Consider the following 19,991-nt stretch of genomic DNA (forward strand, 5'->3'; position numbering starts at 1 on the left):
CGAGACAGGACTGTTTGTAGTTACCCGACTGTTGCAACATTCTACAGTGTGTGAGCGTGAAATGTGAAAATGGTGAAAATGCACGATAAAAGATGTGCATGGCAATACATAACAATCTTTTACCATGTTTTTTCGTGCATGGGGACCAACGTCTGTGAGCATATTAGATCGATGTGGATACAGGTGCGATGATGGTAAACGTTGGAGACCTGCGTCACTCTGTGATTTTCTCCCACAAAAGCTGACACGCCGTGGTATAACTGTTGTTAATATTGTTCATTGTTCAGTTAACCCCAACTCACTCTCTATATGTGCTGATAATGATAATAATCACCATAACAACGACAACAGGGTTAATAACGATGATCAATCTGATGACAATCGAGCAGGAAGACGACGAAACGAGTGAATGAGTTGATTTTAGCGTCGCTTTCTGCAGTATTTTAGTTAATCACGACGTGCCACCTCGATGCGGAGTGATGCAGGTATGGGTATGGTGTGGTAAACCAAGAAACGTAATCAGGGCGGATCTGGAATTCGAACCAAGGACCATAAAGGTCTCACAAGCTGCGCACAGATAATGGCAGCACCTTAGACAACTGGAGCACTCATGCCTCCGCATGACGATGATGATGATGATGATGATGATGATGATGATGAGTGAGTGAGTGAGTTTCATTATACGCCGCTTTTAGAGATATTCCAGCCCAGCAATATCACGACAGGGGACACCAGAAATGGGCTTCACGCATTGTATCCATGTCGGGAATCGAACCCGGGTCTTTAGCGTGACGAGCGAACGCTTTAACCACTAGGCTACCCGACCGCCCCTTGATGATGATGATGATGATGATGATGATGATGATGAAAATAATTTATTTACGGGTTTTTTTTGTGTGTTGAGCTTTAGAGGTTGCATGATTAGAAAACATATTCCGCCAACAATGTAACATGACAATATGAATATTTCATTTTTATTTTTTATTACGTGTTTGTATCTTTATCTATCGTGTAGTTGTCCGATTTTCGATCACGAATGTTGATACTACTTCATTTCGTTTATCCGACATACTCGTTAATCCGTCATAATCATATGCAAGCAACCATGTCGGATTAACGGGGCTTGACCGTATTTACAATATTTTACAGCAGGATGATTTTTTCAGCAATGAGTTAACTTGTGGCCAGAAGCACCACAATTACTGCGCCACACAGACGCACCACCCACGGTAATAGAACATGATATTCATATCGTTTTTGTAGCATGTAAATCCGAAACATTTTTCACAAAATCTAAAATATACATTAGGACTTATAGCATCGGGCACAGTATCGCGACCCAGTCGGAAATAACAATCATACGGGTTACGTTTCTGACAAGTGACGTGTGTGTGTCTAACACTGGATACGCCGGACATCGTGTTGTGAGATCGGACGCAGTTTGACACAATCAATGATCGGGATCGACACTCTCCTTGAAAACAATGTTAGAGGGTCATGTGCGCTGAAGCAGGCTCCCACACAGCTCTTTGTATGACGAAGTTGAAAATTACGACCATGACGTTGGCAACAACTTGGCCAACCAACATGGAATGAAATACCAAGGGAGTCCGATTGAGCCTTCTGACAACACAGTGTACCCGGATGTTGGATATTTGGTTGTCGGTAATTCTCACCACACACACGTTCCTAGACTAACATTTAGTCCCAGAAATAAAGTTATATTTGAAAATATGTATCTACAAACTAAAAAGGAAAATATAAATAGAGCCCAGAACAATGTTCTGAGCTGAGGCAATCTTAGACTTGCCAAATCATTCTAGACTTGAGTTGGATTTCTTTTTTAATTTATTCTCAAGAAATGGGCTTAACACATTGTACCCATGTCAGGAATCGATCCCGGGTCTTCGGCGTGACGAGCGAATGCCTTGACCACTAGGCTACCCAACCGCCCCCTACCACCCTCTTCCACTTAATGACAAAACTAACAATCAATCACTTAATATATACCACAGTGTCTTTAATATTATCACGACATGCTGCACGTGATTTCCAATTCTACACGGTAATCCTGCACGAGACAAATGGTGCATCTCGAGTCATGGGTCTATGACGTCAAATGTGATGCGTTCATGAGCGTCGATTGACACAACATACCAGTATGTTCGTTTGTGCGTAGAACCAATCTAATATCTCTTGAATATGAGTAATTCTTTAATTTTAACCAGCATGTATGATATTCGCGTTTCTTTTGTCGGTGATTACATATCCGGCAATCGTGGTAAATATTATGATAATGATGTGGACTAGACTGATGCCGAAGGTGAATATAATGATGGTGATGATGATAATGGTGATTCGGATTATGACCATGACAGCTTGATGATGGTGACAGTGGTGATAATATTTAAGATGCATCTTTTATAGGCATTTCCAAGTTGTCGGATGACAAAGTCGACACAATTTATGGATAACAGCTTCCTTATTATATTCTACTAGCGACGTTTCGGTATAGAGCCTTATACTGTTGTGGAGTGATTCAGAAGTCGCCTTCTGCCTTAAACAATTTCGGCTGTTTCGGCATGTGTTTGAGTAGGGTACACATATCTATTGCGAGTTTGGTATTCACAGAATTTCTGTTTTTGTATTGACATGAATTCTATTTTTGTATTTTGATATAATTTCATTTTTATCCTTGGCTGCTCTGTTTATACGTTCGAGTCGCTGTCCATCTCTCAGAAATAGTGTTGGTTTGGCCTTCGCTATTGCATCTCTTGGATTTAGGAGATCTATGACAGATAGCGGGTCTAACTGTAATTCTTGTTTTACCGAGCCCGGGCTGGGGCGTGGTCTTGACATTCCGGTAACAAGTGAGCAATGGATTCAGGTTGATTACAAGATGGACAAACCTTGTCATAGTCCTTTTTGTGGCCGAGTCTGAGGCGTGAGGTAGCAATTTCAACTTTCCGTTCATTTGAGTATGAGTTTGGCTTTTGGTGGATCTTGGGTTGAATTTTGTATATCTGCCGATCTTACTTGCGTCCAACTTAGGTTGCCATCTATGGGCTATGGAGGCTTTGATTTTGTTTTTTTAATATATAATGAACATGGTACATAATATATATCGTAGCGCCACCAGTGGCTATTACGAGTTATTCCCTTCTATGTGACCTCTAACTGACCAATCTCATATTATTTGCATTTGCTTCAAACAAATTGCGGCGCACAGTCAAGGCGATGTGATCGATAAATAAGATCTATATTGTAATAAACAGGTCTTACTTCGCATCAAATCACGTGAGCACCTTGATTGAAAACATAAAAACACTTGGAAAACATCTGTTGATGCTAAGTTGACGATACACATGCTATGCATGTTCTGCAATCGACCAAAACCAACACGGCAGTTTACGAACCGGATGTCGATTTCGTTACGCGATTTTGATTGGACTCTGCATAGACTCGTTAGTCCAGCCAAAATATAACTCCATAATTCCAGGCTTGTTCGGCAAGGGTTGAAACTGGATTTGTAAAGTCAGTTCACTCCCTTGCCTCGGGAAGACCTAGGATGACAATTGTGTCGTCGACGTTTCTGTACCAGCTGATAGGTTGGATGGGTGATGTAGTCAAAGAAAGTCATGTACATTTCAGTTTGGACTGGAGACAGTGGGGACCCCATGGGTAGACCGTGTATCTGTTTGTGGTACTCATCCCCCTAGGTGAAGTAGGTAGAGGTGGTGCAGGCGGTGGACAGGATTATGATGTGGATAGGTTGTTTTCAGGAGGAGTTTCAGTGATACGGCGGCGGAGATTTTGGAGAAGTCATCTACGGGCACACCTCATCTATCAACTACGTCGTAATTGATGATTGGGTCTGGCTCGTCCGTGGCGTCTGAGATGAAGGAGCTGACTTACCTGAGGGAGCCAGAATTCTGGTAAGATGTTAGGCCGTGTCATAGACAACAGTGTCTCTGGAACACACACGTACGCTGGTTTATGAGGGTTCTTGTGGATTTTGATGGTGGCTCTGGAATAGGGTGGCTGGGGGTGATTGGTGGAGAATTCGTTGTGGCTACATTGCTAATTTCAGAGTTGTCTTTAAGTTGATTGAACCAGGCTTATTGTTGGCGTAGGAGTTGAGCAGTTAGGTCTTGTTTGATCTTGGAGTAAGAGGTGGGGGTCTTGCGGAGGATGTTGTTGACTTGGTCGTGGAAGTCTGTAGTGTTCATGATGACTGGCCTTGCCCTTGCAGGGACGATCTTCATAAACTTGTCAGTTGGGGTTGATGGCTTGTCTCTCAGCTCTGGTCAGGTTTAGAGCGTGTTGTTCGGCTTTAGAAAGAATGAAATGGTAGCGCAGGTAATCGATGCCCCCCTCCCCCCCCCCCCATGGTGCGAGTAATGATCGTCATGGCGATGCTGATAATAACGATGTTGATTATGACAAAGGTGATACAACGAATATGATAATGTTGGTGATTGTAATGATGATGATGATGATGATGAAATGATGATGATGAAATGATGATGATGATGATGATGATGATGATGATGACGATGACGAAAATCAATATAGCTATATCATGATGATGATCATCAATCGTGTTCCAGTATCATGGTCTTCAGAGAATCCGCTGTTGTCTTAAATTCATTCAACAACAATATATTCTCAATCTGCCCTGCAGCTACACAGCGTACAAGGACAAATATAGATCATTGCGAAATCGATACCGTTGTATATATGTTTAGAACTGTGGTTACAAAGCTCTGTCAATTTCGACGCACACATATCAATACGTGGCCTCGCTCGCCACAGCTGTGAATCAGTCACAGCTCATCATCAGTGAATTGCAGCTGATCAATTACTATTTCAACCGGCTTGTTCTTATCTTGGCCCTTTTGTAATTCACTCAACGCACGTGTTGCAAATAACACCGACTGAATCATATATAGGCATCATCTACAACAAATCTGTGAGGTAAGCCTTTTCAAGTACATGACCACATGATGGTAATGTCAGCTGAGATTCGCCGTGCTTGTCCCGGAATGACACGAGTGGTTACGATCGCAACAACTAGTTACTATTTGTCACATAACCAGTCAGGGACAATGCTTATCAATACCAATACATCTTTTATCTGGGAAGTAGGGCTGCTGCATGTTTGATCGACCCGTGAAGATCCGGGGTAGAATAGGTCTTCAGCAACCCATGCTTGCTGTAAAAGGAGACAATGCTTGTCGTAAGAGGCGACTGAGAGGATCGGGTGGACAGGTTGATGCTTGTCATCGTATCCCAATTACGTGGATCGATGCTCATGATGTCAATCACTGGATTCTCTGGTTCAGACTCGATTATTTACAGACCGCCGTCATATAGCTTGAATATTGCTGAGTGCGCGTTAAACCACAAACAAACAATCATTTCGTCGCCTCCTACGATTAGCATGGGCTGGTGGGGATTATTAGATTAGTGGGACAGATAACAGGTAAAAAAGATTAGTGATGATAGAAACACAGAAATGTGCATCGTATTGACTGTGTTAGTATGGATATTTATGCTTGCTTTCACGCTGAGTCTAACTCTGCAATGTAATGCTCCTAATTATTCTTGGAACCCAACCCAGCAGCCATAATACTTTCCAAACTACCTCAATTTCATATATAGATCAATAATGTAATAATATTCATACCTGTAATTGTATATCTACAATGGATCTAGACAGATGTGCATTGTTAAAACATCCATAGGTCTCACCCCATTTGTCAGATACAGTAAACTACGGTTATAGCGAACATGCTTATAACGAACTGACTGATATAACGAACCTATTTCTTATTCCCGGCCATTTGTTGTATATATGCTGTATATATGCTTATAACGAACTACGGTTATAACGAACAAAAATAAGTGGTCCCTTTGAATTCGTTATAACCGTAGTTTACTGTACATTTTAACCCAAAAAAATGCCAAGGCTGAGTTCTTCTATTATCCGATGCGTGTTACCAAGTGGTAAAATGTATTAGTTCCGATCAAACCCAATTTGCCAGACACCTCGTGAGAATATAAGACTATTAATGAATAAGACTTATAATAAATAAACGAAACTACTTTAAGGGTGTTCCATGGGTATTATAGTCACATAAAGAATCAACAAGGTGTATTTTATTACTATATCAAAATACAGCATTAAGCACTTTGGAACTGATTACTTTAGTCGACTCAATTTCTGTGAACATATAATCTCATAATCTGTTTATTCTACAGAAAATGGCAAAATGTTGTCACTGACTAAAACATGATATTCTCTTGTTTTTATGAAAATATATGCGACAAAACCCTTTCTATATCATAATAAATATCTGCCGAAAGAAGAAAACAAATTTCATTTCTAAGTTTAAACACTATCAATAGGGTATACTGTAAATCCTGAAATTAATGCGACTCAATATTAATGCGACTTCCCCCCTTTTGCTAGTGGAATGATATATTTCCTTACCCTAATCCAACCTTATCTTAATCCAATATGTAATCCAGTATCTAATCATAAAAACACATTTTATCATGTTAATTCGGCTTCTCATTTTAGATGTTATTAGTTAAAAGTTCATTTTTCTTGAAATACTTTTTAAATTATATGTAAAACAAAACATTTTAGAAATGTGTACATTATACAGTTTGTGATGTATTCACCCTTTGGTATTAAGCGTATAATCAAGTTCTATATTAGCATACTTTAAATAACCAGACTGCATCTTACCTTCTAACTGTTATTCTAACTAATTAAGATTTATGTGGTTATGATGTTTGATGTTGATGTTTCAAGTGCTTAACATTTTCATAAGCTTTCTGCAAACCTGCCATGTTTGTGAAATATTCTGATATCTCTGATAATACAATTTTGTAAAACATATAAATTGACAAAACCCAATATTCTCGTAAGAAGCTAAAGTGAGAACTTACACATTAACGTTGCTTTCATGATCAAATGGTTAAATATATACGGGTATTAAGTCAAACAATATATAATCCTATTGTTTCCGAGCATTAACTTCAAACGTCTGTATTTATATGATCCTAATGATACAGATGATCATGTCTTTATGGACTTGTCAATCCCCACAACAGGAAAATATAATATGTTTTGACTCCACTGTGTAGCATCTGGGGTGTCTGACAAATTTGGTGTGACTTATCCATACAACTCCTGGTATATACACATCCATGTTTGTTTGCACCTTAGGTGAGGTGAGATGAAATTTGGGTTTAACGTGTCCAAGATTATTGCACTTATATAGCGACATTCATGCACGTGTGTGTGGCTGCTTGTACTAGTCCGGACTGATTTATAGTGCTAGCTCACCGAGATACCATGCTGCAGTTAAAATACTGACTCCGAGCCGACTAGTCGACCCTGAATGCCGAGCGCCATACAGGGTAACAACAAGTACCATCTTTAAGCGTCTTTTGGTATGACGCGGCCGAAGATCGAACCACGGACCTTCCGCTCTCCGGGTGGACGCTCCACCACTAGACCACGGAGGCGGTCTGTTTGCACTTAAATTTAAGGGAATAACATGCATTCCTCAGTTTGAACATTTCTTGAAGTTATTGTCCAACACAGAGCTCACCATGCTCACCAGAAACGATCAGCAATAGATAATATGAGCTACTTCTGGAATGTTATTCTTGGGACAGTTGAAATGATTTACCAAGACGTCATTGTTCAGCCGGGAAATCATGGTGATGTCTCACCCGGTTTAGCTGCCATATACTGTGGTCACAAACCTTCTTCAGGAGATAAAGGAAAGGGAGGAGGACATATGTCGTGATTGACATGCAGGTACTCTCCTTTTATTTGCCACGAAATGTAGACACAATACAGCAACAATTAAACGTTCGGTAGGAGAGGATTTATCTTGACTTTCCAGTCCCTAATACGAATAGTTTATCATTGAAATTGTTATAGTGCAACCCATTTCAATACTTTTAATTAAAGCTTCATTTATCTTAAATACCGGATTGGTTCAATATGTTTTCAAGTGCACCGAAATTCTATGCCCTTTGTCTGTTTAATATATTCAGCAAACATTCGGCGTATCCCCTTTTATCATAAGCAGGAACCCAAATCTCCAGCGCTATTTATAAATGTCAATCAACACCTCCTTACGTCACCGGATCTTAAGTATATACATACACGTGGGTCAATGACCTTGCCCCACGTTAATGAATACCTCTATCTATAAAACCTGACTGACATTGTCGGTCAGAGAGACAGGCAGATCATCGGCTGGTGTAAGTGACAGAACGGGTCTCCCCACCCGGGAACATTGGCCACTCGGTCCCGGTGTGCGTTCTGTCACGCTATTATCAACATGTACCCTTTCGACCTATTCCAACCCATCAACAATAAACATGGCTGCTGTCGTCTTAAACGTCAACCCTGAGTTTTGTCTTCCGTCTCCACCCTAAGCTACCATCCGAAGGCCGAAATGTAGGCTCTTGGACAGATATTGTCATAGTTCTAAAATAACTATAATTAATCCATAATTATAGTGGTCATTTTTCAATAATACGTGTTGTATTTTTCTCAATATATTATCTTACAACTAGCCAAACCTAAATATATTTCTGCAGATAATGTTAGTCAGTTGCCGTCCACGTAACTGACCGTCACAAACCAGCGACTCTGGATTACCTGACGCAGTCAACTGGTACAGCTAGGATTATGTCCCAGGCTGTAACGCGCTCTGTATGGTCGGACGCACCATCATTTTAATATCAGATAGTTTGAAATATAAAGTATATTACGTGGCCAGTGCACTCCGTAACTAACGAATAATTGTAATTAATACACCAGGCATTTGGCAGATTTAGATCATAGCTTCAATATTAGGTAACTAGCGCATTGTACACAACGTCTGAGTCCCAATATACGGAGTCCAGTGGCAGATACTTCACTCTGCCACGAATAAAGACTTCGAGGGACTCAGCAGCCTTCTCTCTGTTTTAAGGTATGGTAACATTACTTTCTTGTTAATTTCTCCTTGCCTTAAACTTGAGGTGAGGTGAAATGGGGTTTAACGTCGCGTCCAAGTTTATTGCACTTATATAGCGACGTGCATGCACGTGTATGTGTGTGTGTGTGTGTGTGTGTGTGTGGCTGCTTGTACTAGTCCGGACTGATGCCAATTTATAGTGCTAGCTCACTGACATGCCATGCTGCAGTTTAACATGAATACCCCACTCAGACACAGTATACTGACTCCGAGCCGACCAGTCCTTGTTTTAGCCCCTTAATGCCGAGTGCCAGACAGGGTAACAACAAGTACCATCTTTTAACGTCTTTTGATATGACGCGGCCGGGGATCGAACCCCAAACCTTCCGCTCTCCTGGCGGACGCTCTACAACAAGACCACGGAGGCGGTCTCCTTAAACTTAAAGGGGCACCGATCTAAAGCAATTACCCGGGACTGGTGGTTGCCTTTGTTATTGTTTTTTCCTCGTGAGTACGCAACGCAACTGAGCGTGACAAGAGACTGGGCTACCGTCTGCAAGGACAGCTGAATAAACTTGGAGGCAATAATTGTTTTACTCATTTTTTAACACTGATTGGTTAACCGTGATCTATAAAGATTTCGACAAAGGGCGCATGTTGATTAATTTCTTCAGCCTAAACAAACAGACAAAAAGAAGCTCATCGGATGTCGTCATTTCGAAATAGTTATATGATTGTTATAGTTTAGTAATAAAAGAGTATCCATGCAGTCTAAGCATTTTCGGATTTCGGATTGCGTCGATAATACGATTACTACTCCCTTGTTGTCATCCACGTTTTCTCGTATAACCCTACACTCGTGTGCATTTGTCGTCATTCACTGACCCGTGAAGATCCGGGTAGAATAGGTCTTCAGCAACCCATGCTTGCCGTAAAAGGTGACTATGCTTGTCGTAAAAGGCGACTAACGGGATCGGGTGGTCAGGCTCGCTGACTTTGTTGATGCATGTCATCGATCCCAATTGCCTGGATCGATGCTCATGATGTTAATCACTGGATTGTCTGGTCCAGACTCGATTATTTACAGACTGTCGTCATATAGCTGGAATATTGCTGAGTGCGGCGTTAAACGACAAACAAAAAACAAACACTGTCATTATCCATAAAAATCATATTACCCAATCAAAGAGTTGGGACCAGACTGTATGAACGTCGGAACCACAGTCCAGCTCAGATTTTCTGTGCAAAGCCTCACTTATGTAAACGGAGCAGTTGCGAAATGGTTGAAAAGTGTGTGATGGATTGACCGGCCAACCAGCCATGACTTACTGTAATCCAGGATAAGTTGAACCAACTCACAAAACGCGTTTCAGACAAATAGTCGATGCACAGAAGTTGGGCATATATATTTGTCTTGTTACAGGTAGAGAGGGGGTACCCATGTTGTGCACGTGCAGGTCATGACTACGCCCCCTTGGATTCACGTGTTGCTCATAAGACTTTTGAGAGGTCGGTGTGACAAGCCGATACCAGAATTCTCATAAAGTCATTTGGTAGAAATTAATTACAAAAAAAACATAAACATGTCAAAGCTAGGAAAGCATGGCCAAATCATACATTATCAGCTTGGAGAGTTGTCCTATAATGTCATAAATAACATGGAAAAAGAATTTAACAATCAATCCAAGCGTTGTCATAAGCATCATTGCCACTGGCCAGTCTGTATCAACACTAAAGCGCATCGTTGTCAGCCGAGACAGGACACGCACATATCCATCGTACTACTTGTTGCGGACCACCCGCTACCCCTTTCTTCACAATGGTATGCGGCAGCGTGCGGGCCTCATACATTGTCATGTCACGACCTACTCTGGCATACTAGAAAGTTCACATTTGAGCATGGGCAGCGGGTGTCTATACGAAGAGGATGTAAGGATCGATCAAATTATCGATGCATCGTAATTAACCCCGATAATGATGTTCAGTAAGGCATTAGTATCTGACATGGATGGAGCGGTACACATTCAATAGCATCAGTAGAGGTTACAAATATAAAGCATATAAAGCATATATCATCTCCGGATTTACAAAACATAATTGCCGTGTAATGTGATATAGAGATTTACACGGAATACCAACGGAAAGATGATGATGATGATGATGATGATGATTATGAGGATGTGAGGCGAAATGGGGTTTAACGTCGCGTTCAAGATTATTACACTTACATAGCGACGTGCATGCACGTGTGTGTGTGTTTATGTGTGTGTATGTGTGTGTTTGTGTATGCATGTGTGTGTGGCTACTTGTACATGCCGATTTTCTAGTGCAAGCCTAATGAGATACCATGTCGCAGTTACCATGAATACCCCACTCAGACACGGTATGCTGACGCCGACCAGGCCTTGTTTAAGACCTTTAATGCCGAACACCAGGCAGGGTAATAAAACGTACAATATTTTAACGTCTTTTGTTAAGACGCGATCGAACCCCCGACCTTCCGTTCTCCGGGCGGACGCTCCACCACTCGACTACGGCGATGGTCTGATGATGATGATGATGATGCTCCACCACTCGACTACGGCGATGGTCTGATGATGATGATGATGATGATGATGATGATACTTTGCTTCTTTTTCAGTATGGGTGAGCAAAACAAGACCGAAGAAGCAGATGACAAACAAGGTAAATACTAGTATACTCGTGAAGATAATGAGAGACCAGTTATTCAGCACAGAACTCCCCACCATGGAAAGATGCGCTAGAATACTCCGGTCAACCGGCTAGTGTGCACAATAAATTTCATTCTAAGCTCCTTGAGAACAATCCCACCGGGTACCTCTTCGCTGCCGGATGAACAGAAACGACTACTGACAAAGGTTACTTGCCTACGAAGACACATGTTTTACAACTTGTGTTTCAGTTCGGGCAAGGGCACAGACTCTGAAACTCCCAGCATTTAGCTTACCGAGCGCTCACTCATCCAGGGTTGTTTAATGGTTTTAAAGCGGTACTGGGTTTCGTTCAAGATCACTTAGAGAAAGATGGTTTCAGTTCTTGATACCTCTTCCCCTGATGCTTTGGTTTTCTTCCGTCTAATGCTAAAAAAAGACAGATCAGTCTTGATCGATGCTGACGCTATCGATTTGTCTGCATCACTGGTTTCAAGGCAAGTTGAGATACGTGTAAGTTATATCGTTCCTTCAGCCCCGGTTTTGAGCTATGTGACTGCAGTACAAGTGGACTGAAATGGGGATCGGTTGGTTACAAAGGCGACTGACTGTGTGTAATACATAAATATTTCCCAGAAAGATTCTCAATGCTGATTTGTCAGTCATAACTATGAGGTCGCAACTTGCACCAATGGCTGCCTTATTATAAGGGTAACGCTATTTGTTCAGGGCATTATCATTTGCAGAAGCCCGAGTTCTTCCATCACTGCCCGACGAAGGAGGGCAGTTGAAAAGACGTCATAGAACAAACCAGATGACGTCACTATTAAATGTGACGTTACTATCCCTACCCTATGATAATGGCCCGTCGTCAAGCAATATGAGGGCATTATCAAGTTACAGTGGCCCGCCGATTTCTGATAACATGCGGGCGGTTTAATGATAACTCTATCCATTTTAGCTATAAGGTATGTCATCGAATCTCAGTGACGTGGGTCGTTTAACATTGCGGTTTATGTGATCCGAGTTCGATCACTATCATGTTGCTTACGATCGCTTATTCCTTTTAACCTCATTAGATCCATACGTTAACTGTCATCTGTCGAAAAGGTATTCGATGTGTTACCCATTTTTATTTTAAGAAAAGTAGGAAAGTAGGCATTTCACTGCAGTCACGGAGGTGTTGTGGTAGACAATAGATGACGTAATGGTACGATTGTGACGTCATGGGCAATGGATGATGTCATACTCTTTTGCAACAACAATGCTGCAATGTGACGTCATACAGCTTCAACACAACAATGTATTTGCCTATGAATGACGAGTGGGAGTTATTTATCGTACAATAAAACACTGAAAGTAGAATAAACCATGAGGACACAGTGGTTTATTCTCCGATAAACAACGACCACGAGTCTTTTATGAGATATCAACATTTTGAACAGCCTCTTTAAGGATGTTAATAACACCTCTTTACACAATATGTACCCATATTTAAAAAATGGTTACTCCGTGAATACTATCCGATCTCGGCAATGTCGGTGACAAGTCTAGTTTATTAACAAGGGGCTTACGTTTGGTATTTCCAGATATTCTTACATATTCTCAAGTCGATTATCTGTACCTTTCCTCCCAATACCGATTGATCTGCGTTGCCCAGCTATATCTATGGGGAACAACTCACAAGACGCTCCCCGCACAAACGGGGCACGGGTGGCCCAGTCGTCTAAGGTGCCGCGATTCGCTGTGCAGAGTTGCGTCCCTTTTGGCACGCCAGAAACCTATAGTTGTGGGTTCGAATCGAATCGGTTCGCCCCGATTGTGTTTCTAGGTTTGTCAGCACCATACCCGTGCTCGTGGGTTTCACCGAAGTGGTAAACATCTGAGACCTGCATCACTTCGGGCTTTCCTCCCACATTAAGCTGACACGCCGTGATATAACTGGAATACTGTTAAAAGTGGCGTTAAACCCAACTCACTCTCTCAGATTTTGTATATTCTTCCACTTTACTGTGGGTGTTATGTATGAATAGCACATGAATAAAATAACTTAAATTTAAACTCGTTTTATTTTATATAGCCTACACACATCTATGCAATGAAAGTGAAACGTGTTTTATAAAATTGCAGCATGCGATAAGTTTCAAAGTCGAAGAAACCTATTTGCAGCTGCAAACAACGTACAAAAACATCATATCACGTTTTAAATAACTGAATTTGAAATATGAACTTTCATTAATTGTTGCATAAAATGAAAACATTTTCTACGGACATATTATACTCAATACTTCTTATCTTATGAATGTAGATCTATTTTGGATTGACTTAAGACAAAACTGTAATAATTTTCCCCTTCTCATTTTGGGTCTCCTGCGTCGGACATTTACGAATTCGTAAATAAAGAAATATCTTTCTTGACATATTGCACGAATCGCGCATAAAATTTCAAGCGAATCATAATAACAGGCCCTAGTTTATACGGAAATCACCGAACATTAGCGAAGGATAACTTCACCCACACTTCCTGTGCAGTTGTCAAACACTGAACACGCGCAGACTGTTTTCGTTCATCTGTCACTTTGCTTGACTGCACACTGGGAAATGCCATTCTCATGACTATATTCATTATCTCATTCCTTTTCTCGAAGAATACAACAATAAGCCTGGCATCATGTCGTCTGCCTCAGGAGATTCGGTGTCACTGTTCCAACGACTGTATTCTGCAGTATTTTATGGAGTCGCCTCTTTTCTCATCATCGTTGTAAACAAGATAGTGCTGACAACATACAGGTAGGTATTTGGTGCGATTGGGTTTAGCATCAGTCATTTATAAGGTAGTCTTTCTACATGTTCTAACTTTCTAGACATAGTCTTATATGATTCTTGGTTTGTCAGCGCCGTAATTTAGGTCTACAACCTAGTGTAGCCAAGAGCTGTGAGCGGGTCCCAACAGTCAAGACAGGTCTCTCAACGGAAACAGGGTTCTGTCGGTGACAGTCGTTTCTAACTAGTGTCGTGGTTAGGTCGTTTGATAAACCGGTTGTTTTAGTATAAGGTTTTTTTTCAAGGACAGGAATTACCGTTAACCCTAGCACCAGGCAATAAATGTCGACCTGGCTAGTTACAGTGTTTGCAAAGACGTGAACTAGGCCTAGATGTCTTTAGTTTTAGACTAGTAGACTACCAGTTGTCGGACTTTCATTTTTTGTGAAAGGCTCGAGGGCTGAGTGGGTTAGATCGCTGACTTTGTGTGCTGGCAGGTGTGGGTTCGAATCCCGCATGGGACTCAACCCCAAAAAAGTACTGAATCTGTACTTTACTAAAAAAAAGTGTTATCCCAAATATAACATTAGTTACATTTAACCACTTTCTAAATGGCATTGTGTATTCATAGCTTTCGGCCATGGGAGCCGTGCCAATTTACACTTGTCAGGGGGGTACTCAAAGTACGTGATCTAGACTACCAGTTGTCGGACTTTCATTTTTTGTGGAAGGCTCGGTGGCTGAGTGGGTTAGATCGTTGACTTTGTGTGCTGGCGATTAGAAGCCTCACCCTGGCAGGTGTGGGTTCGAATCCCGTGCGGGACTCAACCCAAAAAAAGTACTAGAATCTGTACTTTACTAAGAAAGTGTTATCCCAAATATAACATTAGTTACATTTGACCACTTTCTAAATGGCATTGTGTATTCATAACATTAGAGTAACAAAACTTAAGGGATACATAATGACACCCAGCCATTTTGCCTTGACTCACAAAAAGACTTGGGACTCCCTCATGGCTCACGGTTACCTAAGGTGGTAACTTGTTACCTTCTACAGTGGGTTATATCCACAGGAACTCAATATTGCACTATGTAAAAATATACGCCCCCTACATAGAGCAATTTCGAGTTCCTGTGGTTATATCACCTGGTTTAACTGTTTAATAAGCGACAGACCTGCATCAGTGTAGCCGTTTATGACACATAAGCTGACAATCTGATATGCCATGTTTCCTCTAATAAGCGCCGAGTCACTGATCATGCTGGTAGGCGCTGGCACACTCACTGTCATTCCTTACCTAAATATTGGTACCTAACTAATAACTATTTCTTTGAAGGAGCAGAGAATATCCAGCAAGTTATTTCACCTGAATAAATCAAAATTGTTGATGCGTCTTACAGTAATAATCACTTGCGCACCCTCTGCATGTGTGTTTTCTTCACAAGTTTTAAAATTATTTTCAGGTTCCCTTCATTCCAGATACTAGCTATTGGACAGGTAGGTGTACAAACTTTGGTGTAAGCTAATGATTTGTTTATGTTGTATTATCAATGGTTATAAAGGAATCAATTTGGGTTATCGTCAGCTTGTTCACATTCACAAATTGGCTGACTTGTACCTGATGTTAATTAAGTTATTTTACTCTTTGGCAGACCTGTTCACACATGTAGTACCAGATATTTGGGGGACATTTCGAAATTTACCACCAGTTACATTAAACACGTATTGCATTATGCAGTATGCATTTAGACCTGTGAAGAATAGGTCTTCAGCAGCCCATGCTTGCCGTAAAAATTGACTATGCTTGTCATAAAAAGGCGACTAACGGGATCGCGTGGTCAGGCTCGCTGACTTGGTTGATGCATGTCATTGGTCCCAATTGCGTGGATTGATGCGCATGATGTCAATCACTGGATTGTCTGGGCCGGACTCGATTATTTATAGACCGCCATCATATAGCTGTAATATTGCTGAGTGCGGCGTTAAACAACAAACCAACCAACAGTATGCATTTAATTGTGATAAAGATGCAAAGAAACCATTTTATAACATACCGGTAGAAATGTTATGGTAAACTTTGACTTTTGATTTGCAACTCATAGCACATGTACAAATGTCAAGACAAGAAGATTTTGTTTCTGTTTGTTTCTGATCATCATGTATGGCTAAAGTGTGTTAAACGTTTGAACCCAGATTTCCTAAGGGGCTTCCCTTTATGGCGAGACTTATTTTGTTTCTCATTTTACAGATATGTTTTCGTGAAAGTTCCTGGTTGGTAGATAGGAAAATATGAAAGACACGGCTAAGCAAATGTTATGCATTATTTTTTGATGTGCTGAAAATGTAAGTTTGCAGTCAGTGTTATTAAAATATGATAGTGGTTTTCAGATTTTTGTGTTTTTGATCCAGTTTTCAGATTTAGGGTTGTTGGATCCTTAAACTAATTTCTTTTTTAAAGCATTGATGGTATTTTGTAGTTGAAGGTGAAATCCAATGAGTTAGAGAGTGTGTATTGTTCTTCTGTGTTTCAGATGGTCACTGGGATTGTTGTGCTGTTCCTTGCAAAGAGGGTGGGGCTGGTTCATTTTCCAGGCCTGTCAAAAGAAACTGTGTTAAAGGTAGCATTTATATTTCAGAGTTCAGAGTTACTGGTGTTATTGAGTATTTGATGCCTGGAGATTCCATTTGAAAATTCAGATAATATAATTACCATGCACAAATTTTAAAATGCTAAAGTTATACCGGTAGTTAATTTCCCCAGCACTCTTCTCTTTTGTCTCTGTGGAATGCTATGATGTCATGTCATGTGCTTCTGTGACAACAGATTGAGGTGAAAAATGAACTAAATTGAAGTTGTTCTGATAAATATTAATGACACTTAATTAATGATATAATAATAATGGAATTATTTTTGTTAAATTTGGATTTTTTATTTAGAAAAAAAAAGATGGCAAAAATATTCATAAGCAGTGATTTCTTGGATCCAGTCCCATTCTACAATGCTTTCATCAATCAGATTGCAGCACACATTTTGCAATAAAATGTGCACAGAACTTGAAGGACCTGTGGTGTTTGTGTAAAGGGTGGGTTTGGGTGGGGGCAATCATTGGAGGCTTATGTAAAGCTGTGGTTCTGGTGGTGGCTTGTGAAAAGAATACACAGTTTGAACATGTTGAATGGGGGTAATGGAAAAAAAACATACAATTAGTTTGATGTTAAATATTGATATCACACACTACATCACTAGCTTCATTGCTCAGTCAATCCCTCACCCCATCACTCTATTATCAATCCATTACTCCATTGCTTGTTCATCATTTACTCTGTTTCTCATTATCACTCTCCATCACCTATTCCATCTCTCAATCATACACTCCAACTGTCCAACAACCACTCCACTCATCAATTCTTATTCATCACCTGTCTCCTCCCCCCCCCCCCCCCCCCCCATCCATCAGTCACTCTATCACCTTTTCCATCACTCAATCAATCCATCAGTCACTATCACCCGTTCCTTCACTCCCTTGATCACTTATTCCATCTCTCAATCCATCCATCACTCACCTGATCATTTATCCCATCTCTCAATCATTCCATCCCTCAATCATTCCATCACTCACTTGATCACTTATTCCATCCCTCAATCATTCCATCACTCACTTGATCCCTTATTCCATCCTTCAATCATTCCATCACTCACTTGATCACTTATTCCATCCCTCAATCCTTCCATCACTCACTTGATCACTTATTCCATCTCTCAATCATTCCATCACTCACTGTTCACCAGGTGATGTGTGGATTACATGCCTGTTGTATGTGTTGCAGGTGTGGCCGCTGCCTCTCATCTATGTGCTAAATCTCCTCACAGGACTTGGGGGAACACAGCGGCTCAAGTTAGTTTTACAACTACAGCTCAGTTTAAGTGGTGCTCACTTTTAGTCAACCACTTTGATACTCACAAAAATGCATTAAACTATTTCAGTTATCAATTGATTGTTTAGTCCATTCATTCTATTCAGAAATTTTGTTAGTGTTTCTTAAGCCAGCTGTTTTCAGATCTTGTCTGCAAGGGGCATGGGTGGACCTGTCATCTAAGGCGCCGCAATTCGCTGTGCAGAGTTGCTTCCCTTGGGCATGCCAGAAACCTATGATTGTGGGTTCAGTGCCCGGTTTGCCACAATTATGTTTCTAGGTTTGTCAGCACTAACCCATGCTCCTTGATTTCACCAAAGCGGTAAATGTTTGAGACCTGCATCACTTCAGGCTTTCCTCCAACGTTAAGCTGACATATGGTGATATAACTGGAATACTGTTCAAAGCGGCTTTAGACCCAACTCACTCACTCACTCACTGACCGTTGTCTTACAAGATGCCTGTGATTGGTGTAAATGAATACAGTAATTTAAACATAGATCTTTGTTGCAAATAATGTGAAACTTGTCCATACAGACCCCATGTCTCTATGTTTACCGTTGTCGTTTCAGTTTGCCCATGTTTACAGTATTAAGAAGATTTTCTATTCTTTTCACAATGTTTGGAGAATACCTGATATTAGGGTAGGTATTGCTGTAAATAACAAAATTGAAGACAAGTTCATTTGTGAATTATATTGCATGTCAGCATTCATATTAGGATGTTTTTTTAAGTACTTTGCTTACAGATCTACTGACTTCTAATTATATGAATGTTGAGAACCATATATGTTTTTCTTTTCTTTCTGCTAAGTCTTGTTTCGAAGATCAATAGGACAAGGGAGGTAACCCTGTGACTTGTCATTAAGAACAAATATGCTTTTTCAAGAGTATTGTTTCAAGAGTATTTTTTACAATTATATTTTATTTTGACCCTGATATCTTTTTTTCTTAAAATGTAATTTGTAAAACCAGTTATAAAACAAGAAAACAAGAAAAGTTTTTCTGTATTCCTGTACCTTATTACATGTATAATTGGGAACATTGTGAGCGCGATTATTTTCCCTGAAATTTGATCTGGACTCCCCCAAAATGTGTATGTATTATTTGATAAAATTAGCATGAGACGTATCCAGTTATTGATGTTTTGTAGGATGATGATGATGATGGTGATTTGTTCTTCATGATAGATACAGTGTTGCCTTAACAACGAAGTTGACAGTGTTGCTGATGATACTGGGAGCTATTATAGCAGGAAGGTATATTCTACTTGTCATTGTACCCTGACATTATGAACTGTTGCTCATAATGGTTTTATGTATGTGCATGTCAAGGCAACATAGCTGGAATATTGCTGACTGGGGTGTTAAACAACATTGAACCACTCACTAATTCGATATGGGTGGTTGGGTAGTCTAGTGGTTGAAGCGTTCACCTGTCGCAATGTGTGAAGCCTTTCTGATGTAATGTGCCATGGAATATTGCTACAAATAAAACCAGATGACTCAAAAGGTTTTTCACTTAGCCAAATGGCTTTCAGGGAGAAAAAAATAACCAGGAAGGCTGTTATTTATTCGTCAAGATGACATAACTGGTATGTTGCTGCCTATGGTATTGTAACAACATTCACGCTGTCACTAATTCA

The 19,991-nt window shown here is 40.5% G+C and overlaps 1 protein-coding gene across 1 annotated transcript in view; it reads left to right on the plus strand.

Annotated features, from left to right (window-relative positions):
• Positions 1 to 4,913: 4,913 nt before the first annotated feature.
• LOC139480450 (solute carrier family 35 member D2-like protein) overlaps positions 4,914 to 19,991 on the plus strand; it is a 31,849-nt gene continuing 16,771 nt past the window's right edge. The window contains exons 1-8 of the mRNA XM_071263526.1: positions 4,914 to 4,977; positions 11,638 to 11,681; positions 14,317 to 14,458; positions 15,896 to 15,929; positions 16,964 to 17,050; positions 18,261 to 18,328; positions 18,920 to 18,991; positions 19,537 to 19,605. Of these exons, the coding sequence (XP_071119627.1) occupies positions 11,639 to 11,681; positions 14,317 to 14,458; positions 15,896 to 15,929; positions 16,964 to 17,050; positions 18,261 to 18,328; positions 18,920 to 18,991; positions 19,537 to 19,605 (515 nt within the window). The 5' untranslated portion in view covers positions 4,914 to 4,977; position 11,638. The remainder of the gene's footprint in view (positions 4,978 to 11,637; positions 11,682 to 14,316; positions 14,459 to 15,895; positions 15,930 to 16,963; positions 17,051 to 18,260; positions 18,329 to 18,919; positions 18,992 to 19,536; positions 19,606 to 19,991) is intronic.

This window comes from Haliotis cracherodii, unplaced genomic scaffold, assembly GCF_022045235.1.
Source record: "Haliotis cracherodii isolate W230 unplaced genomic scaffold, xgHalCrac1.p SCAF_4, whole genome shotgun sequence".
Classification (NCBI taxonomy): domain Eukaryota; kingdom Metazoa; phylum Mollusca; class Gastropoda; order Lepetellida; family Haliotidae; genus Haliotis; species Haliotis cracherodii.